The sequence below is a fragment of the Geotrypetes seraphini genome, chromosome 2 (assembly GCF_902459505.1).
Source record: "Geotrypetes seraphini chromosome 2, aGeoSer1.1, whole genome shotgun sequence".
Taxonomy (NCBI): Eukaryota; Metazoa; Chordata; class Amphibia; order Gymnophiona; family Dermophiidae; genus Geotrypetes; species Geotrypetes seraphini.
In genome coordinates, this window is record NC_047085.1 from 5,597,874 (window position 1) to 5,624,575 (window position 26,702).

The 26,702-nt window shown below is 44.3% G+C and overlaps 1 protein-coding gene across 2 annotated transcripts in view; it reads right to left on the minus strand.

The window, feature by feature from the left end:
- Positions 1-3,664: 3,664 nt before the first annotated feature.
- Positions 3,665-26,702, minus strand: part of RECQL4 (RecQ like helicase 4) — a 127,585-nt gene continuing 104,547 nt past the window's right edge. For both annotated transcript variants that reach the window (XM_033934704.1, XM_033934702.1), the window contains exons 22-25: positions 22,837-23,023; positions 13,677-13,848; positions 6,505-6,613; positions 3,665-4,561 (exon numbers count right to left, since the gene is read on the minus strand). In XM_033934704.1, the coding sequence (XP_033790595.1) occupies positions 4,440-4,561; positions 6,505-6,613; positions 13,677-13,848; positions 22,837-23,023 (590 nt within the window). In that variant the 3' untranslated portion in view covers positions 3,665-4,439. The remainder of the gene's footprint in view (positions 4,562-6,504; positions 6,614-13,676; positions 13,849-22,836; positions 23,024-26,702) is intronic.

Genomic DNA, 26,702 nt, shown 5'->3' on the forward strand with positions numbered 1-26,702 from the left:
ATTTATCTTTATAGGTAACCCTCATCAGTGCTGGATAATATAACCCATATTTAGCTCCAAGATCTTTTAATGGTTGTCTGAGCTGCATAAACTGCTTCCTCAACTGGACTGTTTCTATAGCAAAATCCGGAACAAATAGTAGTTTGGGGTCCTTATAAATCAAATTCTTTGTTTGTTTTGCAGCTTTTAAAATATCCAATACATGTTGGAACCTTAATAATTATTACTGGCCTGGGTTTTTCCTGATGAGGTTTTTACCCCCAATCCTATGCGCTCTTTTTATTTGCAATAGTACTTTAAATTTTATAGGAAGAACTTTAGGAATTATTTCTTCTAGAAATGCTATCATATTTTCCTTTTCAGATCCTTCTTTTAATCCCAGGATCCTTCCATTCTGTCTCTTTGATCTATTTTCAAGATCTGTCATTTTTTTCTTATTTCTTTAAGGATAATATGGTCTTCCTTATGATCCTTCTGCTCATGTTCAATCTTTTCTTTCCAAAGTATCCATTCTCTTATTTATTATATCAAATTTACCATTCATTATGTTCATCTCTTTTCTCATCTCAGTTAATGTTAAGTTAATATTTCTAAGTACTTCCATTACCTCAATAACATCTAAGGCATCCATAGGTAATGGGATCCCCTCAGAAGTTTGTGGATCTTCTTTTAATCTTTTAGTTTTCCCTGTGGCTTTTGCTGGAGTCACCTGTATCTTCTGCTTGATTGATGACATTATTATTATTGTTGCTTTTAGTGGATTTATACTCAGATAGAAGAAACAATTTTCTTGTTGGAGTCTATTAAATGATGTCTAGAGGAGGGAGCTTAATTGCTAGCCAGCCATTCAAAAAGGTCTCCAAGTTCTGGAATCAGTCCTCTGTAAAATCTATTAAAGTTTCTACGGACTAGGAGCATGTTTGGTCCTATTCTGAACAGCAATTCAGAAGTGGGGTTTTGCACAGAAAAAGTTTTGCCTTACAAGCAAACAAGGAAAATAGGACAGCAGATGAAAATAGCAAGGCTGATGTCTTCTGCCCATTTTCCTTCCCTGCCACAGAATCTACAAGAGATCTGCCTTTACCCTTCATTTCCCATCATCAAAGATCTCTGTTTACTCCCTGTTTATCTTGACTTCTAATACCATTGTTAAACTCAACCATTTGCACTAAGAGACTTCTGTGTATCCACCACTCCTCTGAACAAATGTTTCTATATATTACATTTTAATGAAAGGAACAGTAATTAGGTACTGTTTGGTAGCTATCACAGTCCAGTCATTCAACAACAGAATCATTTGCATTTTAAAGATTTTTAAAGCATGTCTATTAGGTAAGTGGGAACAGTATAGTGAGGATGAAAGATAGTAAGAGGGCCTGGTAGTGAGTGGCCTTGGTCTCCAGCCACAAACCACCCTGCAAATTGCCACTCCCTCCACCCCCCCAAATAACTTACTATCCTACCAATTACCTACAACTGCCCCACCAACCTGCAATTTGCCTACAGAAAGGCGGTATATCAAATCCATGACCCTTTATTTTACCCTTTCTGAAAAACTCTCTCCTGCAGCTGTTCATTGATCTGCAAACTGCACCCAATCACAAAAACTACCCTTGCCCTACAACTGCCACACCCCACACACTTGCACAAATGGATGCCCATGGATAGAGGTTAGAAAGGATTCCATGAGCCAGTATGGCAAATCTTATGTTCTTATTACAAGTTCCTTTGATATAGCAGTATGCATTGCAGCATAGAAACAAAGAAACATAGAAGATGACGGCAGATAAGGGCCATAGCCCATCAGGTCTGCCCACTCTACTGACCCACCCCCAAGTCTACTATAGTAGGGCCAAGCAAGTGGAATGTCTTGATGACTCATTTACAAACTGGCTATGGGTAAGTTTAGGAAACAATTAAAATTTTTCTAGCAAGCGTTCTCTGTTGCTATTGGCAGATAAATGACAATTGGTTGCATTTTATTTGTTTGGTTTTAAATGGTTTATTGTGTTGGTTTAATTTTCTATGCTTAAATATTTTGCATTTTCATTATGAGAATAAAAATTGAAGACGATGTGGGTGATAAATATTTTGAAAAATAAATACTGAAATAATGTTCAAGGTATTGGTGCAAACCATCCCATGTCATTCTCAACCTCACCAGTATTCTTCAATGCAGGGCTTTAGGGTCAGTGGTTGTGCCCAGTCATACTCTGATTCTTCCCTCTCTTCTTAAAGAATGACACGGGGATAGTTTTGCACAGTTTGTCCCCGTCCCTGTGGATAACCGTGGGAAACCATCCTGTGTCATTCTTTCGTGTCTATCTCAGCCTTAGTCTTTACACCAGCATTCTTCAATACAAGGCTTGATAAATCAGTTGCTGGAAACCATCCCGTGTCATTCTTTAATGTCTATCTCAACCTCAAACCTTCTATACCAGCATTCTTCAATGCAAGGCTTGAGGGTCAGTAGCTAGAAACCATCCCGTGCCATTCTTTAGTGTCTATCTCAACCTCAGTCCTTCTACACCAGCATTCTTCAATGTAAGGCTTGAGGGTTAGCGGCTGGAAACCATCCCTTGTCCTTCTGTAGTGTCCATCTCAACCTCAGTCCTTCTACACTAGCATTCTTCAATGCAAGGCTTGAGGGTCAGTGGCTAGAAACCTTCCCGTGCCATTCTTTAGTGTCTATCTCAACCTCAGTCCTTCTACACCAGCATTCTTCAATGTAAGGCTTGAGGGTTAGCGGCTGGAAACCATCCCTTGTCCTTCTGTAGTGTCCATCTCAACCTCAGTCCTTCTACACTAGCATTCTTCAATGCAAGGCTTGAGGGTCAGTGGCTAGAAACCTTCCCGTGCCATTCTTTAGTGTCTATCTCAACCTCAGTCCTTCTACACCAGCATTCTTCAATGTAAGGCTTGAGGGTTAGCGGCTGGAAACCATCCCTTGTCCTTCTGTAGTGTCCATCTCAACCTCAGTCCTTCTACACCAGCATTCTTCAATGTAAGGCTTGAGGGTCAGTGGCTGGAAACCATCCCTTGTCCTTCTGTAGTGTTCTTCTCAGCCTCAGTCCTTCTATACCAGCATTCTTCAATGCAAGGCTTGAGGGTCAGTGGCTAGAAACCATCCCGTACCATTCTTTAGTGTCTGTCTCAACCTCAGTCCTTCTACACCAGCATTCTTCAATGTAAGGCTTGAGGGTCAGTGGCTGGGCCCATTCATACTCTGATTCTTCCCTCTCTCCTAAAGAATGATATACAGATGTTTTCCCGTGGTTATCCGCGGGGATGGGAATGATAATGAATTTTGTCACCATGTGATCCTCTAATGTCTAATGTAAATAAAGGAAGAATATAAGAGTAAAATTTTAGACCCCCCCCTCTCCCCCAAAGGGAAATGATTTTTTTTAAAAACAGCCTTGCCTTAATAAAGAGAATCCAGGAGGCAATTTTACTTTTAAATAAAGCCAGAAAGGTGGCCTCTTGCATGCTAAAATAGGGGCTTGAGGTCTCCAAGTCTGTGCTTGTTTGTAAAGCCCTGGACTATTCCTAGAGGTTGTTATATTGTGGTTCAGAATCAGAGCAGAACTGCCACCAACTGAGTGCACATTACACCTCACACAGGCTGAAAAAAGAATTGAGCAACTTAGCACATGAAACCAAAAAATGTTTAAATAAAAAGCTATTTAATGTAAAAACAAACAACAAATCATCTCTATCCAAAATACATTAACACACACACATTAGATGGAGAGTTGACAAATGAAATCTGCCACCAACAATGAAACCCTCTGAATCGGTGGTAGCAGAGCTATAGGGAAAGGCACTGTATTCTCTTATGCTCCCTGGTATACCCTTCTAGATAGAAGACAAAGATGATGGGTGGGAATTCTCTCCAACATTATTTGGAGACCGAGTCAAAATGGAATTTTCTCCATTCAATGTTGAAGAAGAAAACCAAACTTTTTATATTGCATTGTTGACCAAGGCCTTTGTGTGAAACATAGCTGAGCCCTGCAGACAAACTAATTTTGAACAAGACAGTCGAAGAGAACCATTCATGTGTTGTGCTTTTTCTATCAGTCTCCATAAGGCAGGGAATATGTGCTATAAAATCATGTCAACAGTTACTAAGAGGATTTACAAATAAACTACGAACCCCTGCCTGCAGGAGTGGCTATGGGGGATACAGAGGAACATGAGGTCATTTGTACACATTCATTGCAGGATATTATTTGAATAAGTTCGTAGTGGCAGGAAAGCAGGTCCTTATGTGAGAAATGCAGTCAATGGTAGAGCCAGCCCTGCCAGCATCTGTAAAGCACAGGTTAACAACCATGCAGTCATTTTCTCTGCTCCGGCACCATCCAATACTTTCTTCCAGCATTTGCAAATAACAAGGTTCCTGCTATCCAAGAATGTCCCCTAATACCATAGACTCACTTCCACCGGATGATTTCTTCTGTGGCAAGGTGGATAAGTTCATTAAAATCAATATGGATATGTTTTCTCCAGTATCTACGATCCTTCCCATAAACTTGAGCAGGATAACATGGGCTCCCTGTTTCAGAAAATGAAAAACATTACAGTTAAGTGCAACAAGGAAAAGTATTGTAATACAGAATTTAGTACACAGCATGTGACTGTTGGGCAAATGAATGGGGAGAGGCCACTGCTTGTCTTGGATCTTTGAGTTTTGGCCAGGTACTAGGGACCCGGATTGGCCACCGTGAGAACGGGCTACTGGGCTTGATGGACCATTGGTTCTTATGATCTTTATGTTACTATGTATGATCTAAGCTGGAAAATTCAACTCTAAAGAATAGCCAGACAACCAGTATCAAGAATTATCAGCCACATTTCAAGGCTACAAGAGATTACCTAACGAAAACAGCTATGTGGAAGAAATCATAAGTAAAAGAAAGTTCCTAATATGTTCGCTGGAGACATAATTCTACCTACCTACACTTCTGAAGGTTAAAACAAAACAGCGTTTTCATGTGTTACCATATATCACCCCATCATCAAAGCCCATTTAATTGTACCGGACTGGTTTTGGTTCTAATTTTTGGATTAAATTAAATATGGATAATGTGGGAAATACTGCCAAAAGGTGCCACTGACCAATCAGAAAAGAACCGTCTTTATGCAAATTGTCCTTAGTAAGCCACTATTTATGCGCAGGAGCAGCTAATCAATAAAACAAGCAGTTAGTAGCTCTTGCACTATTTTGCACTTTGCATCATAGTGCAAAGAAACTTCATGGGTTATCATCAACTGAAGGCACTACAATGCTCTAGGACAGACACTTTGGTTTGCTGAATTGGCTTCTAGAATGAGCTAAACTGGAGGTGTCTGGCTATATTTTCATTAAAAATACTAGGTGCTTTGTTCTCAGAAACCACTCTTACCCAGTCTCTGCTTACTATCCTTAACCTTTTCCTATCGTGTGTCCCGGCTGACAGGACATTCCAAAAATGTCGTTGCCATGGGACATGCAGTACACGACAGGAACACAAAATATTTGAATTTATAGACTCATGACTTATTTACATTATGTTTACAATAGCTGTAAATGATAACAGTGAATAATACAAAACTTTGCTAAAATAATTATGATTGGAACCAGCGTAACGTAAAATTTATTACGATAGGAAAAGGTTAATCCTGCTTTACCCACCCCTCTGCCTGTACAGAAAGGAAGACTATGTACTTACCTCGATAATCTTCTTTCTTGTAGAGAGGCATACAAAAATCTTGAACACAACTCATGATTCTCTTTTAATCACGAGTTGTGTAGAAGGCTTCATCTACATTTTTTCGGCTCCACCTCCTGCATCCCTGGGCTGTGCCCTCAGTTTGTACCAAAGCAATTGAAAACCACTATAAGCAGAGCAAAAAAAACAAAAACAGGAGGGGTATGGGGACTTCCCTGAAAAAAAAAAAAATCTGTTCTACTCTGTAACGAGTACTATAAACAAATCCGTTTCAATAAGAAGATACTATAGCTTAAAACAAGGCGGCAGCGAACAAGTCACCTACCTGAGTGCAACTAGCACCAACACTTATGGTTGATAGATAACAGAGTATTAGGTGATGAATTTTATGGTTAATGTTTTTGATAAATTTGTAGAGTTTGCTATTTTTTATATAGGTATCTTTTGTTACCCGCTTATGATATAAGCAGGATAGAAAATTTTAAAATAAACAAAAACACAAAGGGAGTTCAATCTTGAAAAGTTTAACGGGACAGGAATAAGAATAAGAAAATGCACCATATCATAATTAAAGACCAGTCTAGATTTCAATCTAATAATTAATTTTATAGGCGCACACAAAATATTTTTGTGGAAAAGCAGATGATGTAATCTGATGCTCTTTCATAAACATATGAACCCCTCCCCCCCTGCACTTTGGTTTTATGTGACTGGATGGGGGTCTTAACAGTCAAAATCTAGGAAATGCAGTCTTGATCTTAAGTCCATTAGTGGCTGGGACACTCACCAATCCCATGAAAGATGCGCGCAATGGATCTGCCCGAGAATTTCTCCTCTTGATGGATGGACAGGAAATGCCTAAGATCAGAGCGGATTTGGTCCTCACAGTCCTGCAGCTACAACAAGGTTCAAAGAAGTTAACATCCATATCTTAAGGAAGTGTGTAAAAAGACAGGAACTGAAGCTGGCCAAATAAATCTATTTTCTTTTACACGTCTACTCTATGACATGCTCGGGGGCATCCAGTTGGTGCCTCTCACATCGTCTAAGAAAATGATGTTAGATTACAACTCAAGAAAAACATTCCTGCTACTATTCTAAAGATTTGTGCCAGTACTACTACTAATCATTTCTATAGTGTTGCCAGACGTATGCAATGCTGAGGAGGAGTGTGTGGTGCAGTGGATGGAGCTACAGCCTCAGCGCCCTGAGTTGTGGGTTCAAACCCCACGCTGTTCCTTGTGACCGTGGCCAAATCACTCAGTCCTCCATAGCCCCAGGGACCGATAGGGAAAATGCTTAATCTTGATAGGCGGTATATAAAAACGTAATATACTTGAAGCCTGAGACAATCCCTGCTCAATAGAGCTTACAATCTAATCAAACAGACAAATGGGACAAATAGGGGTTCCCAGAGAGAATGATAAAGCAGAGATTGGTAAGAGTTAGGAGTTAAAAGCAGGCATGAAAAGGAGAAATTAGGTTCTTACCTGCTAATTTACTTTCTTTTAGCTTCTCCAGACCAGTAGAGGTTAACTTTACGAATGGGTATATATCTAATCATGACCAGCAGGTGGAGACTGAAAACAAAACTTTGGGACAGTATATACTATCCTCCCTTCTCTATTTCCCTCAGTCTGCCGAATAGCCAAGCAGAACCAAGAACTGGAAAACAGGAAGAAAACAATACTCCAAACAGGAGTAACAAATAACATACCCAAATGCTGTTGGAAAATGCAGAGGAGAAATACCCGAAGGAAAATGTCCCCACAGCTCGCCAGCTAAGCCAGCCGAGCCACAGCCGCTGTTCTTTAATTCTCCCCGGCCCTAGAAAAATACTAGAACCCGCAGCAAAAAACAAAAACTGCCTGCGAAAACAGCCCCAACAACAACAACAACAGACAGGGTGGGGACCTCTACTGGTCTGGAGAAGCTAAAAGAAAGTAAATTAGCAGGTAAGAACCTAATTTCTCCTTCTTTAGCACTCTCCAGACCAGTAGAGGTTAACTTTACGAATGGGACGTACCAAAGCAGTCCCTCTCACGGGCGGGACCCCCGAAGGGCCGATACCAGAACACGCTCACCGAACACCGCGTCCCGACGCGCCTGAACATCTACCCGATAATGTCTAACAAATGAATGCAAGGAGGACCAAACCGCAGCCTTACAAATATCCACCGGAGGCACGAGCGACGACTCAGCCTAAGAAGCCGCCTGACCCCGAGTGGAATGAGCCTTGAGAAACTCTGGAACAGGCTGCTGTTTCAGAAGATAAGCGGAAGCAATCGTCTCCTTGATCCAGCGCGCAATAGTAGCCTTAGAAGCGCCAGCTCCCCGACGAGGACCAGCCAGGAGGACAAAGAGATGATCGGACTTCCGGAATTCCTGGGTCCGCTGCACATAAGAGCGAAGGACCCGACCGACATCCAACTTGCGCAGCTGCCGTTGCTCAGAAGAGCCCTCCCGACCACCCAAGACCGGGAGAACCACCGATTGATTGACATGAAAAGGAGAAACAACCTTCGGCAGAAAGGAAGGAACAGGCCGCAAGACGACCCGCTCCCTAGAAAACTCCAAGAAGGAAGCCCTACAAGAGAAAGCCTGCAGCTCAGAAACACGCCTAGCAGAAGTAATGGCCACCAAAAAGACCGCCTTCAAAGTAAGGTCCTTCAAAGAACAGTCGTCCAAGGGCTCGAAAGGCGGGCGCACCAAAACAGAGAGAACCCGATTAAGATCCCAAGAGGGAACCGAGGGCCGTAGGGGAGGCCTAAGCAACTTGGCCGCCCGCAGAAACCGAATCACATCAGGAAGAGCCGATAAACGCTGACCTGACACCAACCCTCGAAAGGCCGACAGGGCCGCAAGATGAACCCGGAGAGAAGACCAAGCCAGGCCTCTATCCAGGCCATCCTGCAAGAACTCTAGAATGTTAGGCAGAGAAGCGCGAAAAGAGGTCACTCCACGCGCCCGACACCATTCCTCAAAGAGACACCAAACCCGCACATAAGCCCAAGAGGTAGAAAGCCTCCGGGACCCCAAAAGTGTAGAGATCACCTTGTCTGAATATCCCTTCTTGCTAAGGCGACCCCTTTCAAGAGCCACGCCGTAAGACAGAAGGGAGACGGGTCGAACATGGGAATGGGACCCTGCATCAGAAGGTCGTCCGAGAGAGGCAGAGGAAGAGGAACCGCCACCAGGTGCCTCCCCAGATCCGCATACCACGGACGTCGAGGCCAATCCGGAGCCACCAGCACCACCAAACCCGGATGGTGAACAATGCGAAGAAGCACTCTGCCCACCAGCGGCCAAGGAGGGAACACATACAACAGCCCCTCCGTTGGCCACGGCTGGACCAGAGCATCCAGACCCTCGGCCAGCCCGTCCCTGCGACGACTGAAGAAGCGGGGCACTTTGGCGTTGCCACTCGTGGCCATCAGGTCCATCAGGGGCTGCCCCCAAGCTTGCACTATCAACCGAAACGCTCCGGCGCCGAGAAACCACTCTCCTGGATCCAGGAAGTGACGACTGAGGAAGTCTGCCTGAACATTTTCTACCCCGGCTATATGAGAAGCCGAGAGGTCCAGAAGATGGGACTCCGCCCAAACCATGAGCCGAGCCGCCTCCTGCGCCACAGGAGTGCTCTTGGTGCCCCCCTGACGATTGACATAAGCCACCGCCGTGGCAATGTCCGACAGGACTCTGACCGACTTGCCCAGCAAAAGGGAGTGGAAAGCTAACAGCGCCAGCCTGACCGCTCTGGTCTCCAACACGTTGATCGACCAGGAGGCCTCCTCCGCGGACCAGGTGCCCCGAGCTGAGTGGCCCATAAACTGAGCCCCCCAACCGAGGAGACTCGCATCCGTAAGGAGCACCGTCCACTGCGGGAGATCCAGACCCACCCCCTGAACCAGGTGAGGGGTCCGGAGCCACCAGCGCAGACTGCAGCGCGCCAAGCCTCGCAGGGGAACCGGAACATCCAAATCTTGCCTCCGGGGAGACCACCTCCGGAGCAGAGCATACTGAAGAGGACGCATGTGGGCCCGCGCCCACCTCACCACGTCCAGGGACGCCGCCATTGACCCCAGGACTTGGAGGAAATCTCGCGCCCGAGAACCCCGGGACGCCAAAAGCAGGCGAATCTGAGATTGCAATTTGCTCACCCGGGCCTCTGGAAGGAAGACCTTCCCCAAGGAGGTGTCGAACATAACCCCAAGGCACTCCAGACGCTGAGCCGGGACCAACCGACTCTTGGAAAGGTTGACCACCCAGCCCAGCGACCGGAGAAACACCACCACCCGAGCCGTAACCCGGGAGCTCTCCTGCAACGACTTTGCCCGAATCAACCAGTCGTCCAGGTAGGGGTGAACCAGGATGCCCACCGACCGCAAGGCTGCCGCGACGACCACCATTACCGTGGTGAGCGTCCGAGGAGCCGTGGCCAGACCAAAGGGAAGCGCACAGAACTGAAAGTGCCGCCCCAAGATCGCAAAGCGAAGGAAGCGCTGATGAGAGGCCCGAATTGGAACCTGCAAGTAGGCCTCCGTCAGATCGAGAGACGTAAGAAACTCCCCCGGCTGAACCGCCAGAAAGACCGACCGCAGCGTTTCCATGCGGAAAGACGGAATCTTGAGAGCTCTGTTGACCCCTTTCAAATCCAGGATGGGCCGAAAGGTCCCCTCCTTTATGGCCACCACAAAGTAAATGGAGTACCTGCCGGTGCCCCACTCCGTAGGGGGCACCGGCACCACTGCCTCGAGATCTAGCAAACGCTGAAGGGTCTGACGAAAAACCTGCGTCTTCCATGGAGTCTGACATGGAGAAGCGAGGAAAAGGTCCGGCAGAGAGCGGGTAAACTCCAGAGCGTAACCGTCCCGCACCACCTCAAGGACCCACTGATCGGACGCGATCTCGGCCCATTTGGGGAAAAAATTGCGCAGCCGGGCCCCCACCGGAACCAAAGGGGGCGCCGGCAAGGAGTCATTGCGCAGGACGGGAAGCGGGGGAACCGGCGGAGGGATTCCCTGCCCCCCGACGGGCCCCCCGAAAGGGCTGCATGCGCTGGAAGAACCGACCCCGGGAAAAACCCTGAGCCGGGAAAGAAGCAGCCCCACGCCCCGGGCGTTACTTGCGAAATTCCCGCAAACGCCCCCGGGCAGCCCCACACCTAGACGCAGGGCGGGCACGGTCCTCAGGCAGACGGGGCACCTTCGAGTCCGTCAGAGTCTGAATCAACTCATCTAATTCCTCTCCAAACAAAAAGACCCCCTAAAGGGAACTTTAGTAAACTTAGCTTTGGACGCAGAATCCGCCGCCCAAGCGCGCAGCCACAAAATACGCCGCGCGGCCATGCCATAGACTTAGCCGAAATCCGCACCAAGTCATAAAGAGCAGCTGAGAGGAACGAGGCAGCCATCGCAATCTTCGCTACCTCCTGATCCACTAGAGACCAGTCATCAGACTCCCGATCCAGGACACGCTCAGCCCACCGAAACACGGCGCGAGCGACTAGCTCCCCACAAATAGCCGCCTGGACTCCAAAGGCAGAGACATCAAAATCATACTTAAGAAGTGTCTCTAACGCACGCTCCTCCGAGACCCTAAGAGCAGAACCGTCCATAACAGGCACGGTATGCCGCTTAGGAAGTGCCGAGACCACCGCGTTCCCCATTGGCGAAATTAAGGTAGCCCTACCTCCCTCCGGGACGGGATACCCAAGCGCCAAGGCGCACACCAAACGAAACTGCGCCCATAGGCCACTGCGCCAACACAAAATCCCGCAAATCCTGACGCACAGGAAAAAAGCGGGAAACAGGACAGACCCCCTGAAGCAGAGGGGCCCCCATACGCGGGGTCTCTGGCGGCGACACTGCAAAAATGCCGCACCAAGGAGACCTGCTGCACAGGTCTAAAAGCTCATCCCTCTGAATAAAAGGCGCACCACGGACGCATCTGCTCTGGAAGACGGGAAACCCGCCGCCCCGCTGCCAACAGGCGTCCCCTCTAGAGGATCCTGGAAGCCCGCCAAAGCAGCCAGGTCCTCAACCAGGCCAACACGCTCCTCCGCCCACCAATTCGCAATCCAAGCCCCCCCGCGGGCGCTTGGATGAGGGAGGAGGAAGAGGGGACGCCAAACGAAAAGAGGGAGGCAAAGCCATAGGGGGTGCGGAGGGAAACCCCCCCCCGAAACCCCCCAGGCGCACGTGGGACCCCCAAAAGTCCGCACAAAGAAAGAAAATAAATTGGGGGCAAAAAACCCCTGGGGGTCCCCAGGGACTCCCTGCCCCAGCAGGGGTCCATGCTGAAACCTGCCCCTGTGTTCGCCATACAGGGGGAAGGTCACCTGAGGTTGCAGACAAAATGGAGGGGCCAGACAAAGAAAATGGCGAAGTTCCCGCCAAAAATGCTCCCTCCATGGCCTTTAGCGGATGAGAAGACTGAACAGTCTCAGCCGCTAAGACAGGCAAGTCGGCATCAGCTGTCAAAAAATCAGCTGAGAGGGAATCCTTCGGGGAATCCCTCCGTGGGCGGTTGTGGAAGACCGGGCTTCCCCACTGCTCCAAGCCGACTCGCGAGGCACCATCGGCGGGGAGCTCTGGGCGCCTGCAGCCGCTGCCGACGGAGCTCCACCACCTCACCGACCCAAACCGCCGAGTTCAGGCCGGCCGCGAGTGCCTTGCGGCTGGACTCAATTGTGTCCTACTCCCCCAGAGAAGGGCACAATTGCTCCATACGCGACCTAGCTATAAAAAAGTGCCGGTTACATGAAAAAATACAGTAAAATACAGTTTTCTTAAAGGGAAACAACCCTTCAGACCAGCACTACCTCAGGATTTTTTTTTTTTTTACAGAACAGACTCCACAGGCTCTCGAAGCAATATGCCTTGCTTGACTTAGGGGGCAAGGCTTACTGCTGAGGCTCCTCTAAAAAAATGTGGGGAGGTGGAGGAAGTGGGGGGAGGGACCCTGCTCGTGACCCGCCGGGTTTGACACCCCCGAGGTCGGACGAACCCCCAAACAGGGCCCGACCAAGCTCCGTCCGGCCAAAAACAGGGACAATAAACCCCTAAACAAATTCCAACAGCCCTACCAAGAGAGATGGGTACAGATCACTCAACACCTGCTGGAGACTGAAAGAAGACTGAGGGAAATAGAGAAGGGAGGATAGTATATACTGTCCCAAAGTTTTGTTTTCAGTCTCCACCTGCTGGTCATGATTAGATATATACCCATTCGTAAAGTTAACCTCTACTGGTCTGGAGAGTGCTAAAGAAAGTGAGCTTTCAGCCTACAGTTGAACACTGCCAGAGACGGAGCTTGGCGTATCGACTCAGGCAGTCTGTTCTAGGCATATGGTGCAGCAAAATAGAAGGGGCACAGTCTGGAGTTGGCAGTAGAGGAGAAGGGTACAGTTAAGAGATACCTACCAGATGAGCCAAGTATAGAACAATGAAGCCATTGTGACATCACTGATGAGGTTGGCTCTTATTGGTGGAATGAGACATTATGACATCAGGGAAAGGGGTTGGGACTTGTATACCGCCTTTTTGCAGATGTACAATCACACTCAAAGCAGTTTTACAGACAGGTACTTCACAATCTATCTAATGTACCTGGGGCAATGGAGAATTAAGTGACTTGCCCAGGGTCACAAGGAGTAGTGTGGAATTTGAACTCACAACCTCAGGGTACTGAGGTTGTAGCTCTAACCACTAGGCCACACTCTCATCCCCTCTGCTCTCTCAACTGTCTTCTCAGAGCAGTATATTTAGCTGTTAAATACGGCCACCAACCTGTTTCTTTCCTGTGGACAGATTACAGACAAGTTTCTGTAATGCCAGGGGTTACCTATGTGTGAATAGTCAGAAGGCAGGCAGCAGCACTGATATGTATTCTATAGAGGGACTCGTACAGATAAGTGTTCCTAGAAAGAAAGGCAGAGTAAGAAATGGTTTTACTGACTTTGACTTTACTAAAATCCTCTTCATTCTTCATTGTGTCTTCTTGTGGGTCAATGCCATTTTGATCCAAAACTACTTTCCTCTCAAAATAATCCAGCAGCATGGTCTTGAGCTGGGAGCTACGCTCTACATCCTCACCATCTGAGCACTGATTGCAGTTCCTGAATGCCACCCTGCACAAGAACAGTCAAAAACCAACAAATCAGGGCAAGAATCCACAGCACACTGCATTGAAACAGAGAAAATCTTGGTCCTGGCGTAAACAGCTCAGACTTAGCAGAGAAAAATACTAGGGCTGTAAATTAATTCCAGTTAACTCTAATTGATACATCTTCAAAGCCCTGGTTATGACCCACAAGAGATTCCACCAAAAAACCCTGCCTACATAGCATCCAAGCTGCGCCCATACACCCCTAACCACCCCCTCCGCTCCAAAGCAGAACAAAGACTCAGCATTCCCACAGGGAGATCCCTCCACATGAGCAAGGCTCGTAAACGCTCCTACAGCCATTTCCTCCCTCAGCTATGGAACCAGCTACCCACACAAATAAGGTCACTAGACTCACTAATGTCCTTCCGTAGAGCTTCCTCTTCCAACAATAGGGCCTCAACTGAACAGCTTCCTCAATTTACTCTCCAATTACTCTTTGCTATGACTAGGCTGGACTCTCGAATAGTGTAATTGTCTAAATGTAACCTAATTGTTGTCATGACTATTCTGTTCTTAAATTGTGAATGTCAAATTGTAACCTGTTCTGAGCTTCTGGGAAAATGGGATAAAAATTGAAATAAATAAATAATAATAAAAAAAATTGTTGTGGTGTTCCAAATAGGAGGTGGGATGGGCTAGAGGGAAAGCTTCAGAGGGAGGCATTTTGCCAGGTACTTGTGACCTGAATTGGCCACTGTTGGAAGCAGGATACTAGGTTAGATGGAGCATTAGCCTGACCCAGTATGGCTATTCTTATGGTCCAGGATTTCAGGCCAAACTGCAAAAGCCCAGTCTCATCATGATCACGCTCTCTACTTACCCATCATCCCACAAACCGGGAAAATGACAACCATACTAGAACTCGTAATATCAAGACTACACTACCAGATATAGCCAATCTTCTCTCCAAATCATATACCATAAGCATACGCCTACATGAACACAAACCAAATTATCCGTGTCATGAACCGTTATGAAATAACAATCTCTGGATATGGCCAGACTCTTCTAAATTGTAAATTGCATTGATATCCTTCTGGGACATATTAGGTAGTTAGGTGCTATTCACTCATGCTCGAGCCCTAGCAACTTCCAAGTTTCCAAGTTTATTAGAAAAATTTGATTAATCGCCTATCACATTTCCTAGGCGATGTACAATCTCATAAAAATTCAGTTAGGGTGACAAATATAACAAACAGTATAATTACAGACATTACTATACATAATTTCTACATATCATTTCAAAGCAAAGGAAGGTTTATTAAAGGGTTACAATCATTATTAATTTAATTTAATTACATTTAAGGAAAAAACGATAGGAGGGGTAACAAATAAAATTTATATTTAATATATAGAATAAAAAGTAAATATATAGAATAAAAAGTAAAAAAGTTTTAGGATATAAAATTTATACATTAAAAGCATCATTAAAAAGGAAGCTCTTAAGTTTGGATTTAAATTTATCTAGGTTCCTTTCCTCTCGAAGAAAAAGTGGGAGATCATTCAAAGATTGAGGAGCTGTTATTGAGAACATGGTGTGGCGCCTAGTATTGATAACTTTCAGTGAGGGTATTGCCAATAAGTGTTGATCCTGTGATCTTAACTGTCTCGAAGTATGATAAGGAATTAAAACTCTAAAAATAAAAGCGGGGGTTTTAAATAATAATGATTTAAATGTAAGCAGACATATTTTAAATAAAATTCGGTGTGTAACTGGGAGCCAATGTGCTTTTTTGAGAAATGGAGAGACATGATCGAATTTTTTGGCTTTGTAAATTATTTTAACAGAGGCGTTCTGAATAATTTGCAGACGTCTGATTTCTTTCTGCGATATACCTTTAAATAAAGCACTACAATAATCAATTTTGGAAATTACTAATGAATGAATTAAAATATTCAGAGATTTAGCACATAAAAATTTTGCCACTGAACGAATTTGCCGGAGTCGATAGAAAGTAGATTTGACCACATGACTTATGTGATCATGATACGTTAATTTATTATCAAATATCACACCGAGAATCCTAATATTGTGAGCCATGTGCAAAGGGATGCCCTTGATGGAGATGGGAGAAAGTAGTCTAGGGCAATCCTTCCAGGGAAAAAGCATAGTGTTCGTTTTATTAATATTCAGGGCTAGTCTGTTGGAATCTAACCACTGATGAATTAGATCAAGTTTACCATTAATTGCTGTTATTTCTTGTAGGTTGTTAGGATCGATTGGATGTATTAACTGAATGTCATCTGCATATGCAAATGTAGAAAATCCAATAGATTGACATAGAGTCATAAGTGGAGCAAGAAAAATGAATTATAGAGCTAGAAATAAATCAGTTTTGTGCTAGTCCGGTAAGGTCCTCCAGAGTCATCCCCATGGTTGTTTTCAACATGTCCAGTCATCTGATTGCAGGGCACCCTCCTTCGATCTTCCCAAACATGATGTTCTTCTCCAATGATCTTTCTCTTCTGACTGTGTGACTAAAAGAAGATGGTCATAATTTCATCATTTGGGCTTCGAATGACATAGCCGGTATAGTCTCTTCTAGAATTGATTTGTTAGTTCTTCTGGTGGTCCATGGCACACATAAAATCCTTCTCCAGCACCAAAGCTCAAATGAGTCAATCTTCTTTCTGTCTTGTTTCCGTAGTGTCCAGCTTTCACATCCGTAACTGACCACTGAAAAAATGAATACATGGACAAGTCTGATCTTCATTTGGAGTGTTACTTCCTTGCCTTTGAATACTTTGTCGAGAGCCTTCACTGAAGAGCGACCAAGTACTATTCTGCAGAGTATTTCTTCCGTGTTAGTTGCTTTTTTATGAAAGAGCCCAGGAAATTGAAATCCTTGGATGACCTTGGAATAAAGGGAGTGCTAAAGGAGGATAAAGCCTTAGCTGACAAACTGAACACATTTTTTGCGTCTGTGTTTACTAAAGAGGATACACACAACATACCGGAATCCGACAGGCTATACGCAGGAAACAAAGACGGGAAACTGACAGGGTTGACAGTCAGTCTAGAAGAGGTATGCAGGCAGATTGATAGGCTTAAAAATGATAAATCCCCGGGACCGGATGGCATCCATCCGAGGATAATCAAGAAACTGAAAGGGGCTATGTCTGAACTGCTTCAACTAATAGCCAATCTGTCGATCAAATCGGGAAGGATTCCGGAAGACTGGAAGGTGGCGAATGTTATGCCGATCTTCAAGAAAGGTTCGAGGGGTGATCTTGGAAACTACAGACCGGTGAGTCTGACCTCAGTACAGGGAAAGATGGTAGAGGCGCTGATAAAGGACCGCATCATTGAGCACCTTGATGGATATGATCTGATGAGGACCAGCCAGCATGGCTTCAGCAAAGGAAGATCTTGCTTGACTACTTGCTACACTTCTTTGAGGGGGTAAACAGGCAGATAGACAAGGGTGACCCAGTCGACACTGTATATCTGGATTTTCAGAAGGCGTTTGACAAGGTTCTGCATGAACGACTACTTCGAAAAATTGCGAGCCATGGAATCAAGGGTGAAATACTAATGTGGATTAAACACTGGCTGACGGATAGGAAACAAGAGAGTGGGAGTAAATGGACAATACTCAGACTGGAAAAGCGTCACGAGTGGAGAGCCACAGGGTTTGGTGCTTGGACCCGTGCTCTTCAACATATTTATAAATGACCTGGAAATTGGTACAAGTGAGGTGATTAAATTTGCAGACGATACGAAGCTATTCCGAGTAGTGAAGATGCAGGAGGATTGCGAAGACCTGCAACGTGACATAAACATGCTCGAGAAATGGGCTGTGACAATGCAAATGAGGTTCAGCGTGGATAAGTGTAAGGTGATGCATGTAGGTAATAAAAATCTTATACACCAATACAGGATGTCTGGGGCGGTACTTGGAGAGACCCCCCCCCCAGGAAAGAGACTTGGGAGTACTGGTTGACAAGTTGATGAAGCCATCCGCACCGGCGGTGAAAAGGGCAAACAGAATGCTAGGAATCCTTAAAAAGGGAATCACGAACAGATCAGAGAAGGTTATCATGCCACTGTACCGGGCCATGGTACACCCTCACCTGGAATACTGCGTCCAGTACTGGTCACCGTACATGAAGAAGGAAAGGGTCCAGAGAAGAGCGACTAAAATGGTTAGGGGGCTGGAGGAGCTGCCGTACAGTGAGCGATTAGAGAAACTGGGCCTCTACTCCCTTGAAAAGAGAAGACTGAGAGGGGACATGATCGAAACATTCAAGATAATAAAGGGAGTAGACTTAGTAGATAAAGACAGGTTGTTCACCCTCTCCAAGGTAGGGACAACGAGAGGGCATTCTCTTAAGTTAAAAGGGGATAGATTCCGTACAAATGTGAGGAAGTTCTTCTTCACCCAGAGAGTGGTGGAAAACTGGAACGCTCTTCTGGAGGCTGTTATAGGGGAAAACACCCTCCAGGGATTCAAGACGAAGGTAGATAAGTTTCTGCTGAACCAGAATGTATGCATGTAAGGTTAGTCTCAGTTTTTGACCTAAGGTGTTGCCGCAGGAACGGACTGCTGGGCACGATGGACCACTGGTCTGACCCAACAGCGGAAATTCTTATGTTCTATTCTATCACCTTCAAGCTCAAAATCTTCATCATTTTCTGTGTTCATAATCTTCGGCTTGTTTATATTCAGTTCTAATTCCATGTTATGACTAAACTAAACTAAAACTTGAGTTTATAGACCGTGTCATCTTTATAACGATAAAGCTCGACTTGGTTTACAGTAAGTAAGATTGAAAAGGAGAGACAGTGGAAAAAGACTTTGCAGTTTGGAGAATAACCAAGTTTTTAAGTGTTTAAGAAAGATTTGAAGAGAACTTAGTTCTCTCAGCCACAAAGGGATCTTATTTCATAATTCTGTTATTTTAAAAGAAAAGGACTTTCCCAGTTTGCCAGTGGAAGCTATGCCTTTCAAAGAAGGGAAAGATAATTTAAGTTTAGGCATCGTTCTAACCAATCCAAATTTTTTAGAATTCCAAGACAAAGGAATGAGTGATGTACAGATGCTAAATAAGATCTTAAAGTGCATTTGAAGTGTATCCTGAAAAATATCGGTGGCCAGTAGAGTTTAGCCAGTAGAGTTTAGCCAGTAGAGTTTAGCGGCGATACATGTTATGACTTTCAGCTTTGACTTTTCATAAATACTAATATAATGTACTCTTGTCAGATAATCCAACCAAAAAATTTCACAAGGCTGTAGATTAGTAAGATGGAAATATGTATTTGCTATTATTTTATTTGGATGTTCTTAGGTTATTTAATTATGAAAATGTGCAGTTTCAATACTTCCAGTAAATTTATTGCCACTTAACCTTACAGACACTATCTTCTGAGGTAAAAATATCCCCTCTAGGCCCAGATGCACAAAAGGTTTCCTTGTAAGACGTACTGGTTTTAACCAGTCTTTCTTGCAAGAAAACTCTCCTGCTGATGCTACCGATTGTCGTAACAGCCACTGAGAATCCGATACTAATGCATAGTAAGGCTTTTTATGCTGTGTGATAGGAAGTTCTGCTGTTTTGTTTTAAATGTATCAAGGGTTGTAGAAACAATGTATATAAATGTTTGTATATTTGATTTATGAATGTTAATTTTGTAACCTGCATAGATTTTTGGATACGCGGGATATACATGTTTTAAATAAATAAAATATAAAATTTAAAGAGCTCATTAGTATTATAATGAGCACTCCATATAATGCACAGAACCCCCCCCCCCCCCCAGTTTTTAGCAACCAAACTTTAACGGCAGGGTCTGAGCTGACGTAGCCTTACTTTCCTGTCTGTGCCCGAGTACTTGGTTCTAAATGGAATTTCCTATCCCATTGTTCCAACCATCAAGATATTGGGTGTTCACTTAGACAAGAACCTGTCATTGACCAAACAGATTGATGCTTTTTCACTCTTTGGAAGCTGATTAGACCCTTTTGTAATGACAACTCTTTTAGACTATTGATCCAGTCGCTTGTATTAAGTATTTTAGACTACTGTAATACCATTTATTTAAGAGGTCTTTGTAAAAACCTTGTTTGCCTTCATCTGATTCAAAACACTGCAGTTCGTCTGATTTTTCAGATTGAAAAAATCAAATCACATAACATGTTATTACAGAAAACTGCACTGGCTCCCTGTTGAAGCCAGAATGTTTTTTAAGCCATGACGCCTATGTTATAAAGCAGGGGTACCCACACTTTTTGGGTTTGCTACTTTTAAAATGACCAAGTCGAAATGATCTACCAACAATAAAATTTAAAAAAAAACCACAAAGCACACTTTATACAGAGAAAATATGAATTATCATTTATATTCCGGGGTATTTTCAAAGTGGTCAAGGCAGATGATTCTATGCAATCGTACCTCTGTAACAACTATACAAAAATAGACAAATATACACTCTCCCTTTTTACTAAACCATGAGAGCAGTTTTTAGCGCAGGGAGCTGCACTCGACGCTCATAGGCTCCCTGCGCTAAAAACTGAAATTACGGCTTAGTAAAAGGGGGCTATAGTGCAAAATATAAACAGCAGATATAAATTTTCAAAACGGACACATTTTGATCACTAAATTGAAAATAAAATCATTTTTCCTACCTTTGTTGTCTGGTGATTTCATGAGTCTCTGATTGCACTTTCTTCTTCTGACTGTGCATCCAATATTTCTTCCCTTCTTTCAGCCTCCTGTATGCTTCCTCTCCTCCAGACCTCATTCCCTCCCCCAACTTCTTCTTCCTCTCTCCCTGCCCCTTCTTTCTTTCTGTCTGTCTTTCTTTCTGTCTCCCTGCCTGCCCACTTTCTTTCTTTCTTCCTGCCCTCCCCCAAGTCACTGCCGCCGCCATTGTGGAACAGGCCTCCAAACCACCACCGCGCCAAGCTCTCCCTGCTTCCCGACGCAGAAGCGCTGGGCCGACCAGCCTTTACCCCCGACATCAATTCTGACGTCAGAGAGGAAGTTCTGGGCCTGCCAGGCAGCGATTGGCTGGCCCAGAACTTCCTCTCCGACATCAGAATTGACGTCGGGTGGAGAAGGCTAGTTGGCTCGACGCTTCTGCGTCGGGAAGCAGGTAGAATGCGAAGGCAACGCGATCTACTGGTCGATCACGATCGACCTTTTGGGCACTCCTGTTATAAAGTCTTACATGGTTTGGCTCCTGGCTACCTGACAGAACACTTCAATTTTCCAAATTTAAGATGTTTCTTACACATTTCAACATTATTTGAATTCCCCATCAGCCAGGGGCTGTCAAAATAAAAGATATCATAACCGATTGTTATCATATCTAGCAGCAATTTGGGATTTGGATTTTTGTCAGCTTTTTTCTACTTCCATATCCCTCATGAATCTTAGGAAATTACTAAAAACTTACTTGTATAAAAAGTTTCTATCTTTCATATATGAAGTTTTTGTAAAGATTAACTTTGTAGCTCGCAGTTCAGCTCTTTTTAAATTTATTAACCGCATAGATCTGCAAAGTATTGCAGTATACTAAATAATGTTATGTTATGAGAGCTGATTGGCTCAGGCACTGACAGGAAAGTATGGCTCGACAGCTCAGATCCCCCTTCCATAGCCCCCTGTCTACCTTCCCGTGACCCCCCCGACCCCCTCCCCCAGTGCCGGGACCCTTTACCACATACCCCTAATGCCCTCAAACTTTAAAAAAAAAAATTATATTGGCAGAAGGGATACCCAACTCCTTCCTGCCACAGGGTCAAGCCCCCCCATGCTGGGACCCCCCCAAGACAACCTCCCAACCCCCCTCCATACCTTATAATTGAATTTATGCAGAAGGGATGATTACGCCCTCCTGCTGGCAGGCCTGCCTCTTCAAAATGGAGGGCCTTCCCGGTGCATCTTGGAATGCACTGGGAGGGGCCTAAGGCCCTGACTGGCTGAGGCAACTAAGGCTCCTCCCCGGGGAGGCTTAGAGGCACATATGTGCCAGTTGGTCGAGGAACATAGGTGTGGGTATAGGCAGGGTCTGATAAGTGCTTGGCAGGACCCTCCCTGTGACCAGTGGCAAAACTCAAATGCCACTTCTTTGCCCATTTGCCCAGGGTATATGAGTTCCTCCAACTTCTACTTAGAGTTTAGTACTTCATATGGATGGATAAGATTTGATAGACATTTATGGCAGATAAAGACCATCTGGCCCATGTAATATCCCAGAAAATCACACAAAAATATTCACAGTGCAAAGTGCAGAAATTGTCCTATAACAATCTCCCTTCTTTAATAACATACATCTGTTATTAAGCAGGGAAGTAGAAATCCAGAAATCCAGAATTTGTCCAAGTGTATTGTTCTTAAAGGACTCCACACTTTCTTTCACTGGTCAAAAACATGCCCGCACATTTTATTTATAAAATATTCTTTTCACTTTTTAATTATAAGCCAGTCTGATTGGCACTAAAGATTTCAGAACTGAAAAAGCACTTACTTATCTCAAAAATGCAACAGAGATGTCATTTCACCTCACAGCTTCTTCAGGATATTTATAGCATGGCAAAAATTCTTTCCTAATCTCCAACATGGTTCCCAGGTTCAAAGTACATTAGTATATCTTATCTTTTGTCAAAATCTTGCCTGTGCTCACGAAGTTAAAGGCTATTTCTTTTTCACACTTGTGTATTCTTTATACGAACAGAGACAGAACAGCTTATGGGTTACAATAATGGGCTAGGAACCATTACATCAGAGTTCAAATTTTGCTTTCCTTGATCTCTTGATGCCTCATGTACTTGCAGAGACGTTAAGCTCTTAGGATAAGAGAAATATACTGTAATTAAATGTACAGGAATCTTATTTAGGACAATATATAAAAGTAGAAACAAAATTTTAAAACCTGTACTCCCATAAATTTCTAGGAAATGTGAATTATATGGCCTATATAAACCTAGAAATAGCAACCACTCACCTCATGAAAGTTTGGAAACATGCATGCAGTTGGAAGAGAGCAGCTTTCTCACGAGCAACCACCTTGTGATATAAAAACTCACAAACAGAGTCCATTTCGTCATCAGCGAGGTCTCCGTAGGAGCAGAAGTGAAAGGAGAGGTTACTGAACTCTGCCAGGACACCACTCCTCCCAGTACCCTGGAATCCTACAGGGAGAAGCAAAAGAAAAGAGAACGTGTCTTCAGGTTTGTTCTTTGTACCTAAGAGTGACCCTGGGCAAGCCACTTAATCCCCCCATTGCCCCAGGTACATTAGATAAATTGTGAGCTCACAAGGACAGGGAAAAATGCTTGAGTTCCTAAATAAATGAATGTAGACAATTGAATGAATGAATAAATAAATAGTGTGAAAAGTTTCAGCCTCTGATAAACAGAGCTGAGATTGTGACATCATAATGCCTCATTTCATCAATAAGAGCCAACCTCATCAGTGATGTCACAATGGCTGGTTTGTCCTACACTTGGATCTCTTTTGCTACATTTTGATTTCTAGAGTGGTGCAGTGGTTAAAAGCTACAGCTTCAGCATCCTGGGGTTGTGGGTTCAAATCCCACGCAGCTCCCTGTGACCCTGGGCAAGTTACTTAATCCTCCCATTGCCCCAGGTACATTAGATAGATTGTGAGTCCACCGGGACAGACAGGGAAAATTACTTGAGTGCTTGAATAAATTCATGTAAACTATTCTGAGCTCTCTTGGAAGAACAGTAGAGAAAACTGAATAAATAAAAAAAACTTAGGTACAGAGGTTTCAAGGTTATCATACTACAACAGATTCCATTGTTCAACAAAACATTGGGTTCTCCAAGAACTAATCTAATCTAATCTTCCATTTGTGGGTTGCTCATACCTGTTCAGGACTCTTTTACAATCTTTGTAAAGACAGCTCTCAATTAACTTTCCCTCTTTCCTTTTATGTATTATCCTTAACTGTTTTTTTTTTCTTTCTAAAATATTGTATTTCACCCTCTACCCTCTTGTTTTCCATTTGTCTGTTGGTCTTGTCCTTGTCCTGGCTCTTGTTAATTATTTAAATTTTGATCCCCTCAATTTAATTGTATTGAAGGTTGAAATCGTAGAGTTTTTGCAAAAACTTGCCAACCTGTCAATTAGAACTTGAGAGATACTGGACGATTGGAAGATAGCGAACGTCACGCCAATTTTCAAAAAAGGATCAAGAGGAGAACTGGGCAACTACAGACCTGTGAGTCTTACGTCTGTCCCTGGTTGAAGCACTGATTAAAGATAGCATAGTCCGGCACTTGGATACACACGACCTGATGAGAGCCAATCAACAGGCTTCAGGAAAGGGAAATCATGTTTGACAAATTTACTTCAATTTTTGAGACCGTGAACAAACAAATTGATAGTGGAGAACCGGTGGACATAATATACTTGGACTTCCAGAAAGCATTCGACAAGGTTCCACATGAAAGACTTCTCAAGAAACTACAAAGCCATGGAATAGAGGGAGATATACTAAGATAGTTAGGCAAATGGCTGGAGAACAGAAAGCAGAGAGTGGGCATAAATGGGAAGTTCTCAGACTGGGAGAAAGTGACTAGCGGTGTGCCCCAGGGCTTGGTACTTGGGCCCATCTTACTTAATATTTTCATCAATGACCTAGAAGAAGGAACATCCAGTGAGATCATCAAGTTTTCAGATGATACAAAGCTATACCGGGCAATCAGATCGCAGAAGGATAGCGAGGAACTCCAGAGTGACTTGTGTCAGTTAGAGAATTGGGCGGAGAAATGGCAGATGAAGTTTAATGTGGAAAAGTGCAAAGTAATGCATTTAGGCAGAAAGAACAAAGAACACGAGTATAGCATGTCAGGTGCGACTCTGGGTAAAAGCGAACAGGAAAAGGACCTGGGTGTACTGATAGACAGGACACTGAAACCGTCGGCACAATGTGCGGCAGCGGCAAAGAAAGCAAATAGAATGTTAGGCATGATAAAGAAAGGAATCACAAGTAAATCGGAGAAAGTTATAATGTCGCTTTATAGGGCAATGATCACATGGAATATTGTGTCAAACATTGGTCTCCAAACCTAAAGAAGGATATAAAACTACTGGAGAGGGTGAAGAGAAGAGCAACAAAGCTAATAAAAGGTATGGAGAGCTTGGAATACAAGGAACGACTTAAGAGACTGGGATTGTTCTCCCTTGAGAAAAGGAGACTACGAGGGGATATGATCGAGACATTCAAAATACTGAAAGGAATCGACAAAATAGAGCAGAAAAAAAAATTATTTACAATGTCCAATGTGACACGGACAAGAGGACATGGACTGAAGCTAAGGGGGGACAAGTCCAGGACAAATATCAGGAAGTTCTGCTTCACGCAACGAGTGGTAGACACCTGGAATGTTCTCCCAGAGGAGGTTGTTACGGAATCCACCGTTCTAAGATTTAAAAGCAAACTAGATGCACATCTCCTTACGAGAGGCATAGAGGGATATGGGTGACTAAAATTACGCCAGGTGTACACCTGGCTGGGCCTCCGTGTGTGCGGATCGCCAAACTTGATGGACCGAAGGTCTTATCTGGAGATGGCAGTTCTTATGTTCCTAGAATGTTAATAGGCGACTAATCAAATTTTTAATAAAACCTTAAAACCTTGACCTACAGAGAGGGGTGACGGGGGCAAGAGGAGGGGACTAGAACGGGGGCATTGATTGAGAGGGATGAAGAAAAAGAAGGGGCGAAAAAAGAAAAAAAACTCAGTTGTCAGGGAGGAGTTATCAACTGCATCCAGAATAAAGTGTGGTTAGGTTCAGTCGAGGGAGATCTTGCCTCACAAATTTGCTTGACTTCTTTGAAGGTGTGAATAAACATGTGGATAAAGGTGAGCCGGTTGATATAGTGTATCTAGATTTTCAGAAAGCTTTTGATAAAGTTCCTCACGAGAGGCTCCTGAGAAAATTAAAGTGTCCTGGGATAGGTGGCAAAGTTCAGTTGTGGATTAGGAACATAAGAACATAAGAATTGCCGCTGCTGGGTCAGACCAGTGGTCCATCATGCCCAGCAGTTCGCTCACGCGGTGGCCCTCTGGTCAAAGACCAGCGTCCTAACTGGAATTGGTTAACGGATAGAAAACAGAAGGTAGGTTTAAATGGTTAAGAACATAAGAAGTTGCCACCACTGGGTCAGACCATTGGTCCATCGCGCCCAGCGGTCCGCTCTCGCGGCGGCCCGTCAGGTCCATGACCTGTAATGTGGTTCCTGTCCATTTCTGTAACCTACCTCTTCTTTTTTATCTGTAACCCTCAATCCCCTTTTCTTTTAGGAACTTGTCTAAACCTTCCTTGAAACCCTGCAATGTGCTCTGGGCTATCACAACCTCCGGAAGCGCGTTCCATGTGTCCACCACCCTTTGGGTAAAAAAGAACCTCCTAGCATTTGTTCTAAACCTGTCCCCTCTCAATTTTTCCGAGTGACCCCTTGTGTTAGTGGTTCCCCACAGTCTGAAAAATCTGTCCCTATCCACTTTCTCTATGCCCCTCAGGATTTTGAAGGTTTCTATCATGTCTCCTCTAAGTCTCCGCTTTTCCAGGGAGAAGAGCCCCAGCATCTTCAACCTGTCAGCATACGAATAGTTTTCCATACCTTTTATCAATTTAGTTGCTCTCCTCTGGACCCCCTCGAGTACTGCCATGTCCTTCTTGAGGTACGGCGACCAGTATTGGACACAGTACTCCAGATGTGGGCGCACCATTGCACGATACAGCGGCATGATGACTTCCTTCGTCCTGGTCGAGATACCCTTTTTAATGATACCCAACATTCTGTTCGCTTTCTTTGAGGCCGTTGTGCACTGAGTTG